This window comes from Apium graveolens, chromosome 10, assembly GCF_009905375.1.
Source record: "Apium graveolens cultivar Ventura chromosome 10, ASM990537v1, whole genome shotgun sequence".
Lineage (NCBI taxonomy): Eukaryota > Viridiplantae > Streptophyta > Magnoliopsida > Apiales > Apiaceae > Apium > Apium graveolens.
Window position 1 is genome coordinate 164,014,159 of NC_133656.1, and position 23,952 is coordinate 164,038,110.

The 23,952-nt window shown below is 34.7% G+C and overlaps 2 protein-coding genes across 2 annotated transcripts; one reads left to right on the forward strand and one right to left on the reverse strand.

Moving 5' to 3' along the window:
- The first annotated feature begins 379 nt into the window (after positions 1 to 379).
- Positions 380 to 5,999, forward strand: LOC141688791 (ribosome production factor 2 homolog). Its single transcript, XM_074492905.1, has 7 exons — positions 380 to 502; positions 3,449 to 3,527; positions 3,647 to 3,850; positions 4,784 to 5,029; positions 5,114 to 5,356; positions 5,470 to 5,535; positions 5,660 to 5,999. The coding sequence occupies exons 2-7, from the start codon at positions 3,459 to 3,461 to the stop codon at positions 5,777 to 5,779; spliced, it is 948 nt and encodes a 315-aa protein (XP_074349006.1). The 5' UTR covers positions 380 to 502; positions 3,449 to 3,458; the 3' UTR covers positions 5,780 to 5,999.
- Positions 6,000 to 7,241: 1,242 nt separating this feature from the next.
- On the reverse strand, positions 7,242 to 10,163 carry LOC141688853 (16 kDa phloem protein 1-like). Its single transcript, XM_074492977.1, has 5 exons — positions 9,865 to 10,163; positions 9,239 to 9,307; positions 8,314 to 8,452; positions 7,633 to 7,768; positions 7,242 to 7,511 (listed from the first exon to the last, which is right to left on the reverse strand). The coding sequence occupies exons 1-5, from the start codon at positions 9,932 to 9,934 to the stop codon at positions 7,455 to 7,457; spliced, it is 471 nt and encodes a 156-aa protein (XP_074349078.1). The 5' UTR covers positions 9,935 to 10,163; the 3' UTR covers positions 7,242 to 7,454.
- Between the last annotated feature and the right edge of the window lie 13,789 nt (positions 10,164 to 23,952).

A 23,952-nucleotide genomic window follows, 5' to 3' on the forward strand; every position in this document is an offset into this window, starting at 1 on the left:
CAAATGCCCAAAATACCAATAGGCGGGAGTGTCCGCCCAAAATACCCGTTGAACACGCATTCTAAACATGCGTATTCACTTTTTTAAAAAAATAACAAAGGATACGCATTACAGGAATGCGTATTCACTTTTGTCTTTCAGTAAATGCGCATTCTTGAAATGCGTTATTTTTTAAAAACTTGAATATGCATGTCCTGAATGCACAATCGGTGGGTATTTTGGGAGGAACGTACCGCCGGTAAGCATTTTGGGAGCTGTAAAGTAGTGTATTTTGGGCATTCTTTCTTGAATATTTGGCGTAGAGAAAAACAAAACAAAACCGACTATTTTTTTTATTTTTCCAAAATTGGGCCGAACGAATGTCCAATAACAGGCCCAAGAAGATAGGCCCAAAAGAGAGAGCGCTAAACCCTGAGAGGTTTAGAGTACATCAAAGGTATACCTAAAAACAAAAGTTGGGCGCTTCGGAAACAAAGTGAAAGAGCATCAACTTTCCTCTCGGGTATTACTAATTCTTCCATTTTATTTCATATATGTTTGTAATTTTGTTTATTTTATCTGTTTATATTTGTTTCTTTGGTGGGTTGTAGCTCAAATTCTTGTTTCTGTAACTTTTTTCATGCCTTTGTGTATTCATTGCAAGTTTTTAGGTGTTTTTTGTTTCCGGGTTTTTGATTTGATTTATTAAAGTTAAATTCTTGATTAATTCTTTTATGATTTGAGCTTATTTAGCAATAGTGGTTGCTATACTTATTCATTGTTTTAGGTTGGTGGTTAAGTCATGAGTGTGATTAGAACACCATTTTTCTTTTAGTATGCAGGAATTTAAATTTGGGTCCGGAGAATACAAGCATTATTATTTTTTTTGGTTTTTAGGTGGTTTTGTTTCCCGGTTTTCGATTTTGTTTATAAAAGTTGAATTCTTGATTTTTTTATGATTTAATCTTATTTAGCAATTGTGGTTGCTATATTAATTCGTTTTATTAGTTTGGTGATTAAGCTAATGAGTGTGATTACGCTAGTTGATTTTTGTCAAAATTCTCGTTAAGTAATAGAACACCATTTTTGTTTTAGTATATAGGAATTTAAATTTGGGTGCCCGGAAAAACGAGTACTCCTACTACTTTTTTGGTTTTTATTGGATATTTGTTAAATAAAACTAGAGCTATTCACGAGCTGAGCCGAGCCAAGTTTTGATCGAACCGAGCCGAGCTTTAGTTTTTTTGTGACGAGCCGAGCCGAGCTTTCTTAACGAACAAAAAACCGTGTTCGAGCTCAAGCTCGTTAACGAACGAGCCGAACACGAGCTTTTATCGAACAAAACCGAGCCGAGTCGAATCGAGCCGAACACGCTTTCTCCTTCAAAACGAGCTGAGCCGAAGTAAAAAATTCTAGTCAAAAAACCGGTTGACTGTTAAAATAACAAACCAAATACTTTTATTTTTTTCTAAATTTTTTGTCATATCACTGAAATATATTGATCTTAAAATCCGTACGGTTGGATCATTCATAAATATTTTTAAAAAAATTGAAATATTAATATGAGTCTAAACACTAGTTATAGGTACTTTCAAACCATTGGTTGATTATCAAAATAATAAACAAAATAAATTTATTTTTTTCTAAAATTTGTATCATATCACTAAAATATATAGATCTTAACATCCGTACGGTTTGATCATTCATAAATATTTTTAAAAAATAAAAACATTAATACGAGACTAAACACTAGTTATAAGTATAGGTCAAAACACCAGTTGACTGTTAAAATAACAAACCAGATACATTTATTTTTTTCTAAAATTTTTTGTCCTATCACTAAAATATATATATCTTAACATCCGTACGGTTGGATCATTCATAATTATTTTTAAAAATATTGAAATATTAATATGAGACTAAACACTAGTTACAAGTACTGTTTAAACCATTGGTTGATTATCAAAATAACAAATAAAATAAATTTATTTTTTTCTAAATTTTTTTATCATACCACTAAAATATATAGATCTTAACATCTGTATGGTTGGATTATTCATAAATATTTAAAAAAAAATCGAAATATCAATGTGGGACCAAATAGAAGTAATGGTCAAACTATTGGTTAACTTAAAATAGCAAACCAAATATATTCATTTTTTCTAAATTTTGTATTATATCACTTAAGTATATAGATATTGACATTCGTACGGTTGAATCATTTATAAATATTTTAAAAAAAATCAAAACACCAATCAGGAAATAAATATTAGTTACAAGTAGTAGTCAAATCACTTGTTAATTATTAAATTATCAAAATGAAAAATTAATTTTTACTATCTGATTTTTTTTTTCAAATTACTAAAATATATATTTTGACATTCATATGGTTCAATAAATTAAAATTTATTTATAAAAAATCTGGGAAAAAAACATAATAATCAAATATATAAAAAAAATTGAATTTTTTTCGAGCCGAACTGAGCTCGAGCTACCAAAAGCTCGGCTCGAGCTCGTTTTCTTAACGAACACATTTTTGTGTTCGGGCTCGAGCTAACCGAGCCCTTAACGAGCCGAGCTCGAGCTTGTTCGCGAACGGCTCGGTTCGCGAACAACTCTAATTAAAACTAGTACTTTCATGTTTGTCTAATGTATTGAATAGGGTTCTTTACCAGAAGTTGTTTTCCGGGCAAAGGGTATGCGTTTTATTTAGTTGAATGATTAGACTTGCGCAGAGTTTATGGTCGGAGTTTGATAAGTTGTGGTTGTATATTAGTCTGGGAGCAGAATTGTAAGATTACTTGAAGGAGCAGAGTTAGGTTGTCATGGGAGTCTAGGCTGGGTATGGCGTTTGTTTCTTGTGCAGTTGTCTTTTGTTTCAGCCTTATAGAGCATGACTTATCATGAGCTGTGTTGTAGGCTTTGAGGTCCTTGTGGTTCACTGACTGGTAATAAATTTCATTACATTGGATATCTGTTTGGGCTTTTTGACATGTTAAAAAATACTCATTTTTATTTATATACAGTTCAATGAGTTGTTTAAATTTGTTAATTTCTTTCTGTTGAGTAGCTAAGTTTGAGAGCTATATATTTATAATATTTTAAATTTTTTGAATTTACCCCGACATTTTTTTTTGAATTTACGCTTTATACAAATTGATTAATGGGAGAGTCATTTTCTTTACTAAAGTGGGTATGGCAATCTGTTGTCTCTTATACTCGGGGAACAGATGGTGCAAGGTTTGTGTTGGCTAATGGAAGTATGTGGAGCAGCCTCCCTATTTGCTCTTTTTCTTTCTATACTTCAGTACTTCACCTCAATCATTATTAGGGAATATAGACGGCATGCAAGGCTGCTATACTTCTTTTTGTGAAATCACTAGTGTTGAGCATTCCTTTTATAGTAAAAATTAAATTTTGCTAAGAAACAATTTCTTCTCCTCTTACTGTATTGTGTTTCTTTTTGCAGCTAACCAATCATGTTGCATATAAAAACCCCCAAGACTGGAAGAGCCAGAAGAGAGCTAAAAAAAATAGCTCCCAAACTTGTGAGTACTGAGTACTAACTCTCTCTTTGTGTATTTTTTCGAAATGCATCGTTGTACGATAATATATAATTACAAGTGCCTCGTGAAATTGGTAATAAACCTTAAAATAATTGTTGCAGGTTGAAACCGGAAAGAAAGCTCTAATACTTCACGGCACAAAAACTAGCAATGTAATAAATTCAGTGTTGACTGAGATTTATCATCTGAAAAAGGATAATGCTGTTAAATATACCAAGAGAAATGACAATATTAGACCATTTGAGAGTGGCGGTGAAACTTCTCTGGAGTTTTACTCACTTAAAACTGATTGCAGCCTCTTTGTGGTAAGCCCAAACATAAGAGATTGATTTACTTATTTTATAGTGTTTTATTACATTTAATACAACTTTTTAAGCTTTTAATAGCCTAGAAGAATGTAAATACATGAGTGTATGAATGAGATCCTATGTCTAAAATCAGCACTTGAGCATATCGTCTCATAGTTCATAATTCAGATTTCAATTTTCATGATTTACTTTTTGATAATTTGAGAAAAAGACTACTTGCTATGGTGCCTTGGAAACTTTACTCACCAAAAACCAGTTGCATATGACATGATCACACGGGTTGGACAGAATGCTTGTTGATAGTGTACATTCGATTGATCTTGCTTGTCCAGTTATTGTTCAAATCAAATAGATTACCTTTGTAGGGAATAGGGAAGTTGAAAAATTGTGCAGTCGATGGCAGATTTCATATATTAGATTAATTAACTCGTAATAATTGGTATTAGTATAAAATAAGACAAGTTCTTAAATATTGAAGGTTTTTAGTTAGAGATACAATAGAGACTATATTAATATAGCGGTGAATTGAATATTTTTGAATATTCTTGATATTTTGGCAAATATTGAAAAAAGAAACACCGAGGCTAGGTAAATTTGGTAGATAGGTGAAAAAACTCCCATAGAAGGAAAAGTGTGTTTTATTTGAGGAAAAATTACTCAATCTAATATCACAAGTGTTCCTATATAATAGTCAACATGGTCAAATTATCCCGGTCTAGTGCATATCTATGTGTCGCATAATAGTGTTTAAAATTTAAAATGTTTCTTACTTCCAAGCAGACCTTTGAGCTTGTGAAAGGACCGGCTGTATTTGAATAATTTATGTATGATTATATTTGTTATGAATAATATTTTATCCTGTCGCATACCCTATTACTATAGAGTAATAACTGAGATATCTATCAAATATCTTGTTCCTGGTTTCTGCAGTTTGGTTCTCACTCAAAAAAACGGCCTGACAACCTTGTTATAGGCCGCACTTATGACCATCACATATATGATCTTGTTGAAGTTGGGGTTGAAAATTTCAAAAGCATGCATTCATTCTCATACGATAAGAAATTCGCTCCTCTCATTGGATCAAAACCTTTCTTTGCTTTTATTGGGGAAGGATTTGAAAACGTTGAAGAACTAAAGCATATCAAGGAAGTTTTGCTTGATTTGTTCCATGGACAGGTGTTCTTCTTTTGGCTGATAATATTTATTTCTTGCTTTCACATTTGTGCTGTAGGTGACATTATCTCACGTATGTGATTGTAGGTTGTGACAAATCTGAACCTTGCTGGCCTAGACCGTGTTTTTGTGTGTACAGCTGTGTCTTCAAGTAAGGTATTTTTCACTCTTTGTGCACTGCGCATGAAAAAGTCTGGTACCATAGTGCCAAGGATGGAGTTGGTAGAAGTTGGTCCATCCATGGATTTGGTTATTAGAAGACATCGTCTTGCTGATGAAAGCTTAAGGAAGCAATCTATGAAAACTGCTCCCGAATTGAAAATAAGAAAGGTTTGACCTCAATATTTAGCTTTTTGTATAAATGCTCACTTTTTTATTTTCATCTCCAAGTCGCCCGGTGCCTTGTTTTTTACATAATTTTTTTGTTTCTGTTTCTGAATCAGGAGAAAAATGTTAGTCGTGACGTAATTGAAGGCAAAATTGGAAAAGTTTATATTCCGGATCAACAGGTGAGTGAGATAACAATCTCTTTAATGGAGAGTCATTCGCAAATAGGATGATGATATTGATCCATCATGAAGCACGTCTCCAAATTCTCTCCTTTTTTATAATCTCCAATATTTGTGTGTACAGGTTGGAAGTGTGCCATTGCCTAACAAATCCAAGGGATTAAAAAGGGAGCGCCGTGAAGCTAAGATGAGAGGTGAGGAGAAAACACACGTCGATAAGAAGTCCAAGCAACAAGATTCTTAATTCTATGTGAGACTGTGACAATATCGTAAAATTTCACCTTATTGTTATCTTGAAAAACAAGCTGTTGTGTATCCATTTTTTTTTCAATTTTTGTTTCTGGATGCACACTTTAGTTACACAGAGATAGATCGTTTTGCTAACTCAGTATTGTCATCCCTTTTAGTTTTCGTAGCTAGAGATTTTGGACTATGCTGAAATATAATGAAATGTGATTCAAGTACTTGTGCGTTCTCCTACAATCTCCTAAAATTTATGGGTTAAGTTGGTGAAGTTCTTCATGTTCTATGCACAGAAGACAACAAATATGTAGGGGGGCTTGTTGCATTGCCCATGTACAAGAATGAATTTCTACAAAAAGAGGGGTGGTGGGCTGAGAGCCCGAAAAACTAGTATTATTGGTACAAGTCAGTGAGGATGAGAAGAAGAAATTTCTACTTCATATTACAACAATGAAAATTTGTCACAAGAGACTGCAGAGCTTGAAAGATTGTATGACAAAGTTATTACCTTACAACACACCCATGCAAAAGAAACTATAGAACATTATCATATATTAACTGTCAATAATTGAACAATATTAATCGATCGGTGTGAGTACAAATAATGTCAATATTAAGATAAAAGGAGAAGGATGGATCTTATGAATTATGATCCATTCCATAGGTGGTGAAAAATTAAAAATTTTAGCTACAAAAATTTCATCATACTGTATTATCATATTACTAGTAGTTTACTTATAAATGGGCAACGATATTTTTAGAAAAGTACTACATGACAGAGAAAATAAAGTTGAAAATATGCTTACTACTCGACTAAGAAAACTCCCACAAGAAAGAAACAAGACATGCCAAAGCTGAATACTCCAAGATTGAAGATTTATATGCAAGGAGGCCTCCTCTTTGTTATAGAAAAGATCCATCTACCATCTGTGTGTATTTATTGGCTTACTCATATCTCCATGTACATGTACTACAACCCTGAACCCAATGAGCAGAAATCACTTTTCTGGTGCCAAGCTGCTTGTTAGAGCTACCTCTTCGTCTTAAGTGGCTGGGCATTTCATGCTAAACACATTCATCAACCATTAAGAAGATCCTCTCACATTCCTTTAGACACAAATGATTGTCAGGGTGCGGTGCGGTGTCCAATTTAAGCCTATTAGGTTTGACTAAGCCAGGAGCTTCGAACTGTGACACAACATTTTATTTACTTTTGAAAGACAAGGGTAAGAAAAACAATTCATGTTGATACATGTCGATATGTCAGGTTGCAGTACAATAAATTGTCTAGGAAAGCCATTAGTGAAGCTGTATTGTAAATTTTGTGACTAATGACATGTATATTTGCAGAAGGTTCCTGACATTTATTCAGAAGTTGTAGCAGCAATGCAGCATACATCATAACATCAATTTGAATTTGAAATAACCATTTGGACTCTTTGTTAGTAATATCCCTCTCTCCATACAATCAGAAGAAAATATATATATTAAGCATTAAGAAACAAATTTTCTACTAAATTAAAATCTAGCTCTCTTGAATTCACTCACAAATCAGTCAAATTAACCACAGAGCTAGGATAAACAACAAAAGAATATCTTTTTATGATTTTCCTACACTTGAGAACAACTAACACACACAAACACAAATCAAGCACTGTAAATTGCTGGTAGAGAGCTCAGATCTCACTTTGCCTCCAGCCTCCATATTCTTCTCCACCAGCTCCCTCTTGCACCTAAAATATGTAACAAATAAGTCAATATATTTATGTTTTCTGCCATCAATCTGGTTATTTTTACCGCATAGTCTGCAATAATTTGAAATTCTTAGAACACGTATTCAACCTGAAAGTTTACCTTTGAAGTGAAGGTGATTCCTACTTGAATCTCTCCACTGTAATTTTGATTGTTGTCTACAACACTATACTTCTGAGGATGTAATTGAGCTGTTCCATTCTCTACTCCCAATGCCAAAAGGTCTTTCAGGTATATCCTACAAAACAACAATAATGTTTGGTTCAACAAAAAGAAGAATGTAGGCAAACAAAAAAGATGAAGTTCTTGATTATCATTTGTTTTGAGGTGGGCATTAGGGGATCCACTCTGCTAAAACCTTAAATTATTAGGATAATGACCTAATCTGTGTATCAGCTACATATCATTACGTTTTCTCACTTAAATTTTTAGAACTGGATTTCAAAGCACCAAAAGTTCGTTGATGTCGTCAGTGTTCAAGAATCTTGATTATATTAAAATTTTTAGCTATCCAAGAATTTGTTGCGAAACTAAGTTACGTGATCAGCTCTTCTGGAATTTTTAAGTACAGGGGTTTATATGCATGTCAATTATATGTGGTAATTAGTATGCTCATGTTACTGTTATGAGTCTTATGAGTATCCGATGATGTAAAGTTTCTGAACGGTATCTATTTTTGCAGAATGAAACTTCACTACATGCTATACAATGCAAGGAGCCATAAAAATGGTCAATTGCATAGCTTTAATACTATAAGCTATCCAGATGTCTATTAGATCTTACGTGGCCTGGCCGAGATGATCATCAGCAGTGAAGGTATCCTTGTCCATAACATTAAGGATGAGCTTGTATTGGTCATTTGCTCCTGGATACTCCACCCTGAAATTGAACTTTTCATCCCACACTGGCTTACTTCCCTGCCCTGTTTCAGGAGTCATAATTAATAAAAGCAATTTCACGCGCGCACACACACACACAATACATTTCTTATTAATTTGATCTCCTTGGTATATGGAAAATTTGATGAATAAATGAAAAGAGCCCTCAATAGAAACTGGAATATTGTAAAATTCTACTCTAGTTAATAGGAGTAATAGCTTTAATATTCTAAGATTTTATGTGGGAAATTAGGATGCCTGCTTGTCATAATCAGACTGTAAACCAGTAAACTTCATACATCCTGCAAATATTATTTTGTAATTTCTCAGAAGCAAGGCATTGGTCTTAGGTAGGTAGGGCCTCAGGGCCATGCCACTGCCGAAGGTCCCAATCTTATAAATATTATGTTTGTAATTTTTCTCTCCCACTTCAACATTTTCTTTCAGAAAATTGAGTTTTTAAGTTTCTTCATTCAACAGTATTTCATCCCATTCAAGAATTTAGAGCTCTCAAATTTTGGGTCCATTTACTTTCATATGTCGCAGGCTCCCAATCGCCTATACACTGCCCTGAGTTCATGATCAGAAGTTGTTAACAATCATATTTTTTTTATAACACAGCTTTTCGAACCAGACGATTTAATGTTGATGATTGAAAGTTAATTGTATTTTCTCCTGGTCTTACCCAAAAAAAGACTAAAAGAGAACGAATGAGACCAATGTTAAGCGAGCGATGTGTATGCATGGTCCATGATGATATGATTGTTTGCGACACTAAAACCTGTACAATAAGCATCTCTACCCCTTGTACTTGTGCTGTTAAAACATACCTCTAGCCACACTGCTCTTGCGTTCTTGAGTTCTGTATTGCAATATTACATAAGGGTCGATTCCCCCACCTTCACGGAAGTAGCTCATAGTTAGAAATTGATGTTATCACAAGTTACGGCTAAAGCTTATGTATATCAGAGGAGAAGAACATGTTCGCTTAAGGTAAAGAAATGAAAAAAGTTGAAAATAATTTCGAGTCCGAGAAAGATTTGATCCATTTTCCAGAAAAAACAAAGATAACAAACTTTCCAACAAGTATAGTATAGATCCCTAAAATCCATCCTGTAAGAATAAAAATTCGCGCTAGCCAAAAACGAAGGCTTCAAACAAGATTTACCCATAATTACATGATTCCCTTGTATTATCCAATGGTTCAGAATCAGAGTTCTTATTTCTTAAGTTCTCCATTAAAATTTGAATTTGTTTAATCCTAGTTTTGGCGCATAATTAGCAGCTTAATATTAAATAACATGCAATTCTTGTTTCAAAATTTATGTAAACAATATATAAAGGTCAAAACACTTGCAAAATGTAAAAAAACAACATAAAAACGCATATGAAAAAGTTAGAAATAGAAAAGGAGAATATGTGATGTGTACATAAATATTTGTGTGTATATACTTACTAAAGAACTCGGTACACTTGAGACCTCGGGCATTCACCAGTGTCACCTCCATAATTCCTACAGTCTTCATCTCTCCCTGATCTCTCTCTCTCTCTCTCTCTCTCTCTTAAATGAATACTAATATTCTGGTAGTAAGTTGTAATGAATATTCTGTATAATTTATCACGGGAACTTATTACTTAACGGGTGGTTTATATGCATCGATGTCTGTCAAATGCAGACTGCCAATACAATTTCTGCACGGGATCATTTCGTAGACTTTTATTTTGGCAGTCATCAAAATGAGTAGTCAACTAGTCGTAGAATACTTCAAATGGGCTCATGACCGATGCATCATGTTCATTTTATATTCCATTAAAGAAGTAGTAGGAACCAAAAGAGACTCCAACTCCAGTCAACTATCACCAACTTCCATTATTTTTACTTGGGTCAGAATGTGGTTCCATCTTCCACGTCCCATAAGCCAGTGGATATGAATGGATATGTCCAAAATAAAATCTGAATTAATTAGGTATAATATTAAAATTTAAAATATTATATAAATATATTTATTTATAGAAAATAAATTTAATTAAAACCGTACATATCACAGGAACTATAAAAGGAGGAAGAAAAATAATTAGTGGTTTTTAATAATTAATGAGAGGAGACTAATTTTTTTTATAGAAAAGAATGAGTTATTTAAAATAATAATTAGTGGTAGGTGGGAATTAATATAGATAACTAGGGTTGCACAGAATTCCGTTCCGGACCTGTAACCCGGACCGGACTGGGTCTACCGGTCCAAAACCCGGACCGGACCGGACCTACCCGATCTGGTCCCCGGTCATTATAATTGAAAAAATTCAGTCTTCGGTCCGGTTCGGTCCGGTCCGGTACAAGACCTGAAAAAATCCGGTGCAGACCTGAATGAGCCTGAATTCATATATATATAATTATTTTCCCTTTAATTCATGTCTTATAAGATCATATATATTAAATATTCACCCATATCATATTTTATTAATCCAAATTAATAGATAATTAATTCATATAATAAAATAGATCGATACTACATTTTAAATTACTAAATTTCGTAATTCATGTAATAAAATATTGATATCCATGCTCTTAAGATTTTATATTTACTTTTAAAATAATAAAATATGTACTTACTTTTAAATTTTTATTGACGTATCAAGTAACAAAATTTTTAATGTATACAAATTTGAAAAAAAATTAAAATAAAATTATATAAATCATTTTTTTATATAAATATTAATTAAACCGGTCCAAACCGGTCCGGTCCCGGTCCAAACCGGTCCGGTCCCGGTCCAAACCGGTCCGGTCCCGGTCCAATCCGGGGTTTTCCGGTCCGGTCCGGTCTCAAAACCGGATAAAGCTGGTCCGGTCTTCGGTCCTTAATTCTGAAAAAATCCGGTCTTCGGTCCGGTTTTTGGCCTTTGTGCAGCCCTATAGATAACTAAAGTTTGGGGGAGGGAAAAGGTTATAAGGCCATCTCAAACATCTCCAACACTTTTGATCTAAACATTGAATTTGATCCAAATTTCTGATGACTCCAATAGCATAATTCAAATTTTAATTTCTTTATTCTTAAATTTTATATTTGAACTTGAATAACTATTTATATTATATCTAATAAATTAATTAAATCAAAAATATTTCTTTTACTACACTTAAAAAAATATTAAAACTATAGACTAAATTAGCTAAAAATATATTAATTTCATTATTTAACATCTAAAATATCATTAACATTCATAAATTAATAACATATTAAATTTAAATCAAATAAACTAAAATTATTATTAGGAATATATTGTGTACTTGATGATAAGTTAAACAAAATACTTAGTAGATTTGTTCAGTGATTTTGTAGCCTTCAACAGATGATCATTTTTAACATCCGTTGAAAGGGTAGCTTATACATTAATAAGTTTAGTAGCACATTTCTGCATATTGTAATGCCTTAGAGAACTAGATAGAATGTTTTAAGTCATGTTGACTACCAGATTGATATGCAAGATAAGTTGGTCAATTGTAAATATTAGATACCTTTTAATCTTGTATAAATGAAATGGAGTCAACTGCCATGAAGGCAGCCTCAACGGATGTTCCACAAGGCTTCAACGGATAATCAACTAATGCTTCAACAGATGATCCCACAGAGTTCCAACGGATGAACAAATTCAAAAGAGCAGTTGATAGTGACTTAACAGTCACATGCGTTGATTGTATGCAAAAGGAATGTGGCAGCCTTTTATCAGGTTTTAGAGAACAAAGAAGCATTTCCATCTTCATGCTTGACTGTGGATATTCAAAGATGCTTAATTGAGAAATGAAGGAGCATGAAATTAGACTAGAAATATTTTTATCTTATTTGTTTGTCTTTTTATTATGTAACTTGGTGATATATAAACCAAGTGTAGCAAGTAGAACGGTATCCAAGTTAGTAAGCAATTACCAGAGAAATAGATAAAGCTATATCTGAAAAGAATTTCTCTGTTCTTGGAAGTTAAACTTGTAAGCAGCTGTGTGTAAATACATTGCATCACAAAGTTTTCAAATTAATATATATCTCTGGTGGATAAATTCAATCCACCAGAAAGTTTTTAAATACTTGTATTTGATTACTTTTTGTTTGATTTCTTCAATACTTTCATTCCGCACTTTGGTCAAATCAAACACTGATATACATTAATCGTAGAACAATTCTTAAAATTGAAAAAGTAGCCAGAATTATATTCAACCCCCCTTCTGTAATTTTTTGTTAGATTGTTTGGGAATAACAATTGGTATCAGAGCAAACTCTTGAAGTACAAAGAGTTTAAACATCACAACAACTAACAAGATGAACGTAAAAGATGTTGGAGTGAAGATTCCATTTCTGGACAAAGACAATTATCACCACCGGAAGGTGAAAATGCACCTGCATCTTCTTTCTCAAGATGAAGAATATGTGGACTGCATTGAGAAAGGTCCTCATGTTCCTATGAGAGCTGCTACAGGAAATGAGCCATCCATCCCAAAGCCTAGAGCAGAATGGCCTGATGCAGATATTGAACAAGTTCATAAGGATAAGAAGGCCGTGAATATTCTGCTTAATGATGTTGATGATGACATGTTTGACAACATCATAAACTGCAAAACTGCTAAACATGTCTGGGATACTATTCAAGTTATATGTGATGGAACTGACAGGTAAGGGAAAATAAAATGCAACTCCTGATTCAACAATATGAGCATTTTCATAGTAAAGAAAGAGAGTCACTCACTGACATATTTAGTAGATTTCAAAAACTACTAAATGCTCTAAAGTTGCATGGAAGAGTCAAACCTCAAATTCCTTAGATCTCTGCCAAAGGAATGGAAGCCTATGACAGTCTCATTAAAAAATTTCCAAGATTACAAGGAATTCACCTTGGATAGACTGTATGGGATTCTAAAGACCTATGAGCTTGAAATAGAGCAAGATGAGAAGCTAGAGAAAGGAAGAAAAAAAGGAGGGTCCATTGCATTGGTTGCTGAGCAAGAGAAAGAGAAAGAGATAAAGGTTGAAGCTGTGGATTCTGCACCAAACCCTAGAGTTTATGAAGGCAAGGGAAAAAGGCTAGTAGCTGAACTTGAAGATCATCTTAGTCAAGATGATATGGTTGACTTAGATGAACACCTAGCTTTTCTATCCAGAAGGTTTGCCAAGCTCAAATTCAAGAAGAATTTTGGAGCAACCAAGCCAAACAGAAACATGGTTGACAATTCAAAATTCAAATGTTATAAGTGCGGCTTGAGTGGTCATTTTTCAAGTGAATGCAGAAAGCCTGATTCTGCCAGAAAGAAGTTTGAGCCGGTGGATTACAAAAATAAGTACTTTAATTTGCTCAAACAAAAGGAAAAAGCCTTTCTAACTCAAGAAAGTAACTGGGCTGCTGATGGATTGGATGAAGATGAGGATACAAGCTATGTCAATCTAGCCCTGATGGCCAAATCAGATGAAGCAGAAGTTAGTTCTTCAAGTAATCATAGTAATCACTACTAATCTAGCACATTTATCTAAAACTGAGTGTAATGATGCCATAAATGACATATCTACTGAGTTATATCATCTGCGTGTTACACTCAAATCTCTCACTAAAGAAAACACTAAAATTAAAGAGAATAATATGTTTTTAAGTGAAAGAAACAATGTGTTAGAAACTCAATTTGTCGAGTTTGAGAAATTGAAGATAGGGTGCAAGACTGCTAAAGAAGAACTAACTTAATCCCCAAAGAAAAAGGAGATTTTAAGAAAGTAGCTTGAACGAGAACATTAAGTAATCAAGGCATGGAAAAAGAGCAAAGAGAAACTGAATTCCACCTTGGAAGAAGGACTTTCAACGGATGTGGATTCGACAGATGATGAATGTTATCCGTCGAATAATCAAAAGAATTATCCGTTGAAAGACAAGGAACCATATCCGTTGAGTGAAAGAAAGCCAATTAGCAAATCCCAGCTAGCAAAGTTAAATGAGAAATATGGATCAGTTTCCAAGAACTTTGTTCCAGGAGAAACAAGTCAAGTGAAAAAGAACAAGAGAATCAATGTAGGTCATTTGTCAATCAAGCAATTGAATGACATATTGGAGAAAATTGAGGTTAAAGCAGAATCTAAAAGGAAAAACAATAGGATTGGGAAAGTAGGAATTAACAAGCATAACAACTACACACCTGATAAATATGCTCCTAGAAAAATCTGTGTGAGATGTGGTAGTGTTAATCATTTATCTGTTAATTGCAAACTTGCTATGCCTGCTCCCATATCCGCACCTCCTTCATTTCCTAGTATGCCTACAATGCCTGTGAATGTTATGCCTGCACATAATTTGAATGCACAGTTTGCAAATATGCCATTTGCACAAAATTCTTATTATACTGCATTTATTATGTCACAAATGCCATTCAACATACCTTACTGGAATAACATGTTTGCACAGAATATGCCTTTCCATGTTAACCAGCCTGTGCATGATAATTCTGCAATGATGAATGGTTTTAAGGGTTCTACTCAATTGACTAAGGATGAATCTCAAATACCTAAGTCAAATGAGGACAAACCTAAGAAACCCAAGAAAAAGGCTAACAAAACAGGACCCAAGAAAACTTGGGTACCAAAATTAACTTGATTTGATTTTGTTGTGTGCAGGAAAATAGAAAGAATCTTTGGTATTTGGATAGTAGGTGCTCAAGGCACATGACCGGAGATTCTACCCTGCTCACTAAGTTGAAGGAGACAGCTGGCCCAAGTATCACTTTTGGAGATGACAACAAGGGTTATACTTTGGGATATGGATTGATTTCTAAAGACAATGTCATCATTGAGGAAGTTGCTCTAGTGGATGGACTCAAGCACAATCTTTTGAGTATCAGCCAGATTTGTGACAAGGGCAACTCAGTAATATTTAATTCTGAAGCCTTTTTTATGATCAACAAGAAAAGCAACAAAGTGGTTTTCACTGGTGTGAGAAAAGGAAATGTGTATCTAGCTGATTTCAACTCATCCAATGCAGAATCTGTCACTTGTCTCTTTAGCAAGGCAAGTCAAGATGAAAGTTGGCTATGGCATAAGAAGCTATCCCACCTTAACTTCAAGACTATGAATGAGCTAGTCAGGAAATATTTGGTGAGAGGTATTCCTCAAGTGGAATTCTCAAAGGATGGATTTTGTGATGCCTGTCAGAAAACAAAGCAGATCAAGGCATCATTCAGGAAGAAGCTTGATTCAACAATTGAAGAACCTTTGCAACTACTGTACATGGATTTATTTGGACCAGTCAATATATTGTCCATCTCAAAGAAAAGATACTGCCTAGTAATTGTGGATGATTTCTCAAAGTTTTCTGGGACATATTTTCTAAAATCCAAAGATGATGCATGAGTTTTCAGCAACAAGAACCCCACAACAAAATGGTGTGGTGGAAAGGAAGAATAGATCTCTTATTGAAGCTGCAAGAACAATGCTAAAAGAATCAAAGTTACCAACATATTTTTGGGCATAAGCTATAAATACTTGCATGCTACAATCAAAATATTTCTTTGGTTAATCAAGCAAAATGCATGACACCCTACCAATTGTTCAAGAACAGGAAGCCAACATTAAACTTTCTTCATGTCTTTGGCTGTAAATGCTATATCTTAAGGAATCAAATTGACCAGCATGGAAAGTTTGATGCCAAAGCAGATGAAGGCATTTTTGTTGGATATGCAGTTGGAAAAGCATACAGAGTCTACAATCTCAGAACCAACATTTTTATGGAATATGTGCATGTTGTGTTTGATGATAAAAAGATTGAAGGACTACAAGATGGAGATTTACATGAAAGCCTCAAATTTGATAATTTTGAGATGATTTGTGATGATAGTGATGACGAAAGTGATCAAGAACCAATATCTAAGGACAATGCAGAATAGTCCACAACTAGTGAATCACATAATTCAACGTCCGTCGAAAGACCTAGTGCATCATCCGTTGAACGACAATCTGCATCATCCGTCGAAAGACAAAGAACAACATCCGTTGATCCATCAATAGGATTTGAAAGCCAATACATATCACAATCATAAATTACCCAACTTCAAGTCATAGATCCACAAACTCAGGAGGAGTTTCTTCCAATCAGAACTCATTCACTCATCAAGACAATTATGAGGCCTTTTCATCTAGAGCTAATCTAGCACAACAGTGAAAATGGACAAGAGATCACCCATTTGAATTAATTATTGGTGATGCATCTTCAAGAGTGCAAACAAGAAAAACAACTCAAGAAGAATGTCTTTACAGTAGATTTCTATCACAGGAAGAACCTAAAAGGGTAGAAGAAGCTCTGTTGGATCCTGATTGGGTTTTAGCTAAGTAAGATGAGCTAAACTAATTTGAAAGAAATAAAGTTTGGAAGCTGGTACCCAAGCCTAAAGGAAAGAATCCTATTGACACAAAGTGGGTAATCAGAAACAAGATGGATGAAAATGGCATAGTAGTCAGGAACAAAGCTAGATTGGTTGCTAAAGGCTATTGTCTACAAGAAGGAATAGATTTTGATGAGACATTTGCTCCTGTTGCAAGATTAGAAGCCATCAGAATTTTTCTAGCCTATGGAGCCCATGCCAATTTCAAGGTCTATCAAATGGATGTCAAAAGTGCTTTTCTAAATGGAAATTTGGAGGAGGAAGTCTATGTCAGTCAGCCTCCTGGTTTTGAAGATCCCAATTTTCCAAATTATGTATACTATCTTTTGAAAGCACTTTATGGGCTAAGCAAACACCTAGAGCCTGGTATGACACTTTGTCAAAGTTTCTCTTAGAAAATTATTTCACACGAGGTACTGTTGATAAAACTTTATTCTATAGAAATATTAATGGCTCTAGTACACTTGTTCAAATATATGTAGATGAAATAATTTTTGGCTCTATAGATGAGAAGCTTCGTAAAATTTTCCAAATTGATGCAAAGTAAATACATTCATGATCTTTTAAAGAAGTTTGATCTAATGGATTGCTCATCTGCAAAAACTCCCATGACCACTACAACTAAGCTTGAATTAAACACTACTGAAAAGTCTGTGGATATTTCAAGCTATAGGGGTATGGTTGGCTCACTTCTGTACTTAACAGCTAGTAGGCCAGACATAATGTTTGCTACTTGTCTTTGTACTAGATTTCAGGCTGATCCTAGAGAATCTCACTTAGTAGCTATTAAGAGAATTTTCAGATATCTCAAGGGAACACCAAAATTTGGTATTTGGTACCCTAGAGATTCTGGTTTTGATCTAACTGGTTATTCAGATGCAGATTATGCAGGTTGTAAAATAGATAGAAAAAGTACAACATGAACCTATCAATTTCTAGGGAACAAGCTTGTGTCCTGGTTCAGTAAAAAGCAAAATTCAGTTTCTACTTCTACAGTCGAGTCTGAATATATTGCTGCTGGTAGTTGTTGTGCACATATTTTATGGATGAAAAATTAACTGTTGGACTATGGTCTACATGTTAATAAGATTCCTATTTCCTGTGTTAACACAAGTGCTATTGCAATTACTAAAAATCCAGTACACCATTCAAGGACCAAGCACATTCACATCAAGTACCACTTTATTAGAGAGCATGTTATGAATGGTATTGTGGAACTTCATCTTATTCCAAGTGAGAAGCAACTTGCAGACATCTTTACCAAGCCACTTGATGAATTCACCTGTACTAGGTTGATAAGTGAGTTAGGTATGCTTAATTACTCTTAATTTATTCTGATATCTAAGCAGTTTGTTATGCAGCCAGAATAAAATTTGATATTTCCCGTCAAAAGATGAAATTTTGACCAAGTCAGAATTTATATCTCGACGGATGTTCATTTTCCGTTGAAAATGAATATATGTTGAATTCTATTATCTGTTGAAGTATCAATTATTACTCTAGGTACTATATTCTTATCCGTCGAATTGCTTTTAATCTTATCCGTTAATTATAAGCATCATCCGTTGAATTTACTTACAGCCTGTAAGTATATTTCGATGGATAATCATTAGAATTTAGACAGTTTTCTTTATTTGTAAATGACTATTTTGGGCTAATTTGTTTGGTTACTTTATTTTACTTTTTAACGTTTGACAGTTTATTTCTAAGAGAGTATAAATGCCTATTTCATTTTACATCTTTACTTTTATCTCTCTCAAGCAATTTTTCTAATCTCTCTTCGTCTCCAAAGCAAAAACCATCTTTCTCTAACTACTCTCAATCACAGCAATGGCACCTGTAGTCAACATCATGTCTCAAACTAGGTATGTCTATGAAAAGAACAACTTCGCAGGTTTGGTGAATAAGCAAATTCCTGTATCCTAAGACTATCATAAAATGATGGACTTCATTCAAAGCTGCAAACTGAGTTATGCTAAGTTTGAGTCTCCAATCATCTACTGTGAGGTTGTTGAGGAGATTTGGACTACGGCTGTGTTCAACTCCAAGGAAAAAACTATTACATTCACTCTCAAAGATAAGGAACATTGTATTAACTGTGATGTCACTGAAAAATGCTTTAAATTGCCTGAAAATAACACTCTTACCCCACACACAGACATTGATGTGAGTAACATGCTTGTTTCTATGGGTTATGCTCTTACTGTCACCAAGTTAGGTGAAGTTAGGAGACTAGGCTTTAGGAAAGAATGGATCTTTCTATGTGACTCTTTTATTAAGGTGTTCTTTGGTAAAGTTAGCAATTTTGATGCTGTAACTTATTCACTTATTAACATGCTTTATATGCTTCTTAGTTTTAAGTATTTCAATTTCAGCACCTCTATAATGTATAAAATAGGGAGTAAATTAGGGGATATAAAGAAGAGGTCTAAGAACATCTATTATGCTAGATTCCTTATGATGATAGCTAATTTTATTTCTAAGAATCTCTCAATTCAGAACCCAACAAACAAGCTAGATTTTTGGGTCCAAGAGAGAAGGGTTATTGCTGATCTTAACAGGGCCAATCACCATAAGGAGGTTCCCTTAATCTATATGCCAATCATGGAGCAGCCTCAGGTAAGTGATGTAAACAATTCTGTCCCTACTACTTCTTTACCATAAATTTCTTTGTCTACAACTGTGGCTATGACATCTGTTGCAGTGACCAAACATGCGCCTACCTAAGCCACAAAGTCCAGAATTTCAAGATCCAAGTCAAAGGAAACCCCCTCTAGTTTCTCTCAAAAGAAGCTAGTTGTAAAATCCACATAAAACCAAGAGGGGAGTGTGAAGGGAAGTGAGCCTGGTGAGGGACAGGGTGAACATAAAAGAAACCCTATGAATAAGGATGGAGAGGTGTGTGTAACCCAACCTAGCCACACTGCAGTTTCCCAATAAACTGTGGTGCTTAATAAGGATTTAAGCTCATTACTAGTTTCATCTTCTCAAACTAGTTTCATCCTCTCAAAAGGATGTTACTATTGAAACAAGCTCTCAACCAAGAGCACATGCCAAAAGAGTTAGGGACAAAGACTCACCCCAAACTTACACTAGAAAGAAGAAATCTAAAATACTTGGGGATACACAGGGTGCACACACTGTGCAAGCTGCAGTCAAAGACTCAGCTACAACACCTTCTCAAAGTTAGGTTGATGCGACTCCTGTAAATGTGGAGTCACAACCAAAATCTTTAATCATAGAAGCACCTCTCACACAAAACTCACCCATAAATTCTCTGGATGTGGATATGATTCACACATCAATTCCTGATTCTCCAACATTAACTCTAATGGAGAAGCCCAAAACTATAGCAAGTGAGCATCATCTTTTAGATGATTTGTTGGCTAACTTGCCATTTCTTTCTTATTCTACTGAGAAATCAGTATCAAATCTCAAATTAATCACCACATATTTTACATTAGTTTCCACTCCAAACTCTGTCATTTATACTATCTCGATGGATATTGTTCATCCGTTGACTAGTGATTATATCTTGACGGATGTGCTTAACAACAGTCATCAGTTGAAACTTTCAATTACTACTTCGACGGATGTTTCTCATCCGTTGACTATCACCGCACCACTTGGAATCTCAACTATTGTTACAAGTGCAGATGATTTAGTAGTTGTACAATCACTCATAGTATTGGGGAAAAGGAGTGAACAAAGTGAGAGGCTGAGTTGCTCTCAGGCAAAAAAAGAGGAAAATAGTGAATCTATGCAAGCTATTTCTTCCAGCTTGGCAAAAGTGAGTGAGTGGAGTCCCACCTTAGTAGGTGAAGGTGAAGGTGGGAAGCCAAGGGGAGCCCTTGATGCAAGAAAAGAGAGATCATGAGAGAAAAATATGTACAAAAGAATGGGAAGAGCCCATTGTTAGTGAGTTAAAGGATGTCAATGAGGATGAAAATAAACAGCTATTTCAGCAAGATTATCAAGCTGTTTTAGACTCTATTTCTTATGAAAATGAGGCATTTACTCACCCTGTCCCAGCTTATCAAGTTTTGGCTGAATAGGACAAGTGGCTATTGAGAGAATTCTCAACTTGGTGCACACAACTGCCTCAATGCAAAGGACCAATGATGCAATAAATGTCATGCCCTGCACATCTGGTGATGATTTTGAATATGTTGATGACTCATTTGGGGATGATGGTGAGGATGATGAAGAAGAAGGCATGAACATAGGGGGAGATACAAATATTCCATCATGGATGCTGCAAAAAGAATGCTCTTACTCACATCTCCAATCCACACTTTTTAAGCTTATTCATGACACCCAAATAGCAATTCAAACATCCACAAGTGCCAGTACCAAAAGTTTACTTAAAGCTCAACTAGAATCTCTTCAACTACACAAGATACATGCTCTCAATCAAAGTCAAGATGTGGATGCTCTAAAGTAAGAAATTTCTAAAGTAAAATAATACTTTGTAGCAAGGTTGGATGCTAGGCTCCCTATCCCCACAATAACAGAAATAGCTCAAGAGCTAAGGAAGGAAACTGGTTTGAACAGGAAGGTTAAGGCCATGGATTCAAGACCGAAAGATGTAGAGAAATCCATGGCCAAGCTACTCACAAATCAGGAAACTCAAACAAGTGTGCTACAACAGTTGGTGGCTGCACAAACCTCAAACTCTACTCAACTTGATGTTAACAAAAAGGGGGAGAAATACTTTATCATTCAAGTTAGCCAAGGGGAATCAGCTAGTGAGGGGGAGAAAGTGCTCAACATAAATGTCAGCAAGGTGATACTTCCAGCAATTGCCTTCACAAAGCCACCAATTCTTGACAACAATGATTTAATCAACATAGCAGCAGCTGAATAGCAGTTGAATGAAAAATGGGAGAAGCTTGATAAGAACATCAAGAGGAAATTTGGTCCAATTGAGAAACAAGACAAAGTCTTCTCTCATTTCTCTCAATTAAGATCAATTTCAGCCAATGACATGAGCTTAGGGAACATGGAAATGGATCAACTCTCAACAATCAAATCTCCAAAGAATAATGTGATTTTTCAACATAAGAGAAATTATCCAATGAACTCAGACAAAAATCCATTGGACCTGACATATAAAACTCCCAAGCCTGATAAGAAGAAGCTGCTTGGAAGGTCTATTGCTTTCTTCAAAGATCCCAGAGATTCAGTGCTAAAGAAAATAATTGTTAAAATCTACAGGAATGGAAATTTAATCTGTGTGGTTGCTGGACATCCACAGTTTGCAGAGGCTAAGAAAAAAGAAAATGTGAGGCTCAAATAACAAAAAAGGCAAGTTGCTTTAGATGCCAAGAATCAAGCTAAGAAGCCTGCAACCACAGACCCTGTTGTGCCCACTGTGACAGTTGAGACTCATATTGAAGCAAAGCAAGCAGAACCAAAGCAAATTGAGAAAATGAGATACAAGCTCAAACCAAAGAGGATGCTGGATTTTGATGAAGATAAGGATGAGTATATGCCAACCCAATCTACTACCTCAAGTCAAACAACCATGCCCACAATGGAACAAGGTGAATTCAAGGTCTATACTGACAAGAACTTCCATGGTGAAACCATAATTCCCAAGGATGAACCTATAGATTGGGATAGCCTGCCTCTTCCTGATCTAAACATTCTAATCCAATCCAAGGCAAAGAAGAGAAAGAAAAGAGTAATCAAGAAGGTCAAGCTTGTCAGACTTCAATCAAAATCATTGTCCAAACCCAAACCAACTGTCAATAAGGGAGATCAACTCTTCATTTATGACATCAAATAATTCTCAGACTTAAATCTTTATCTGGACGAGCTTGAAGAAGTTAGAGTTATTGATACTTAAAAGATCTTCCAGAAATATTAGTCTTCAGGTACAAGGGTGGAAGAGAGATGACTTGGCCACTTCACAGAATTCTCAATGAAGGCTATTCTGTTTTGGTGAAGATTTTCTCCTTAATAAAGAAGAATTTTGGACTGAACATTGTTGCCAAGAAAATGGTATTGAACAAAATTGAGGAGATAATGAACAGCAGAAGAAATCCAAATGCACTCCCAAGAGTATTAACAATTACCTTCATTGGAGATAGAGTGCATTTGAGGCCATACTGGATAATGGAGTTCAAAGATGAAAAATGCATCAGAAGATTCTTCAGATTGGAGGATCAGCTAAAGATTTCAAGCAATGAATCTCTCATGGAGATGCAAGAAAAGCTAGATCAGACGAATAAGGATGAATCTGAATCCTACATGCAACTTCAACACAAGATTGAAGAAAATAATGAGAAGTTGGGTAAGAAGTTTTGACAGTCAATGAGATAATCGAAATCTGCTCAGTCTAGAGGAGCACCTTAAAAATGGCTTGTGAGACTCTCTACAAACCTTCCTCTGTATGTTTGTCAATATTTTTAGCACTTTTCAATTTTATCTACTATAATTCAGACTATATTCATAGAGTGTTTTGTTATCATCAAGTTTCTCTTAATTTATGTCTATAATTCCAGTAGACATAAATTGGGGAAGATTGTTAGGAATATGTTGTGTATTTGATGATAAGTTAAATAAAACACTTAGTAGATTTAATTCAGTGATTTTGTAGCCTTCAACGGATGATCAGTTTTAACATCCGTTGAAAGGGTAGCTTACACATTAATAAGTTTAGTAGCACATTTCTGCATATTGTAATGCCTTAGAGAACTAGATGTTGTAGAATGTTTTAAGTCATGTTGACTACCAGATTGATATGCAAGATAGGTTGGTCAATTGTAAATATTAGATGTCTTGTAATCTTGTATAAATGAAATGGAGTCAACTGCCATGAAGGCAGCCTCAACGGATGTTCCACAAGGCTTCAACATATAATCAACTAATGTTTCAATGGAGGATCCCACAGAATTCCAACGAATGAACAAATTCAAAAGAGCAGTTGATAGTGACTTGGCAGGCACATGCATTGATTGTATGCAAAAGGAATGTGGCAGCCTATTATAAGGTTTTAGAGAACAAAGAAGCATTTCCATTTTTATGCTTGACTGGAGATATTTAAATATGCTGGATTGAGAAATGAAGGAGCATGAAATTAAACTAGAAACATTTTTATCTTATTTATTTGTCTTTTTATCATGTAACTTGGTGATATATAAA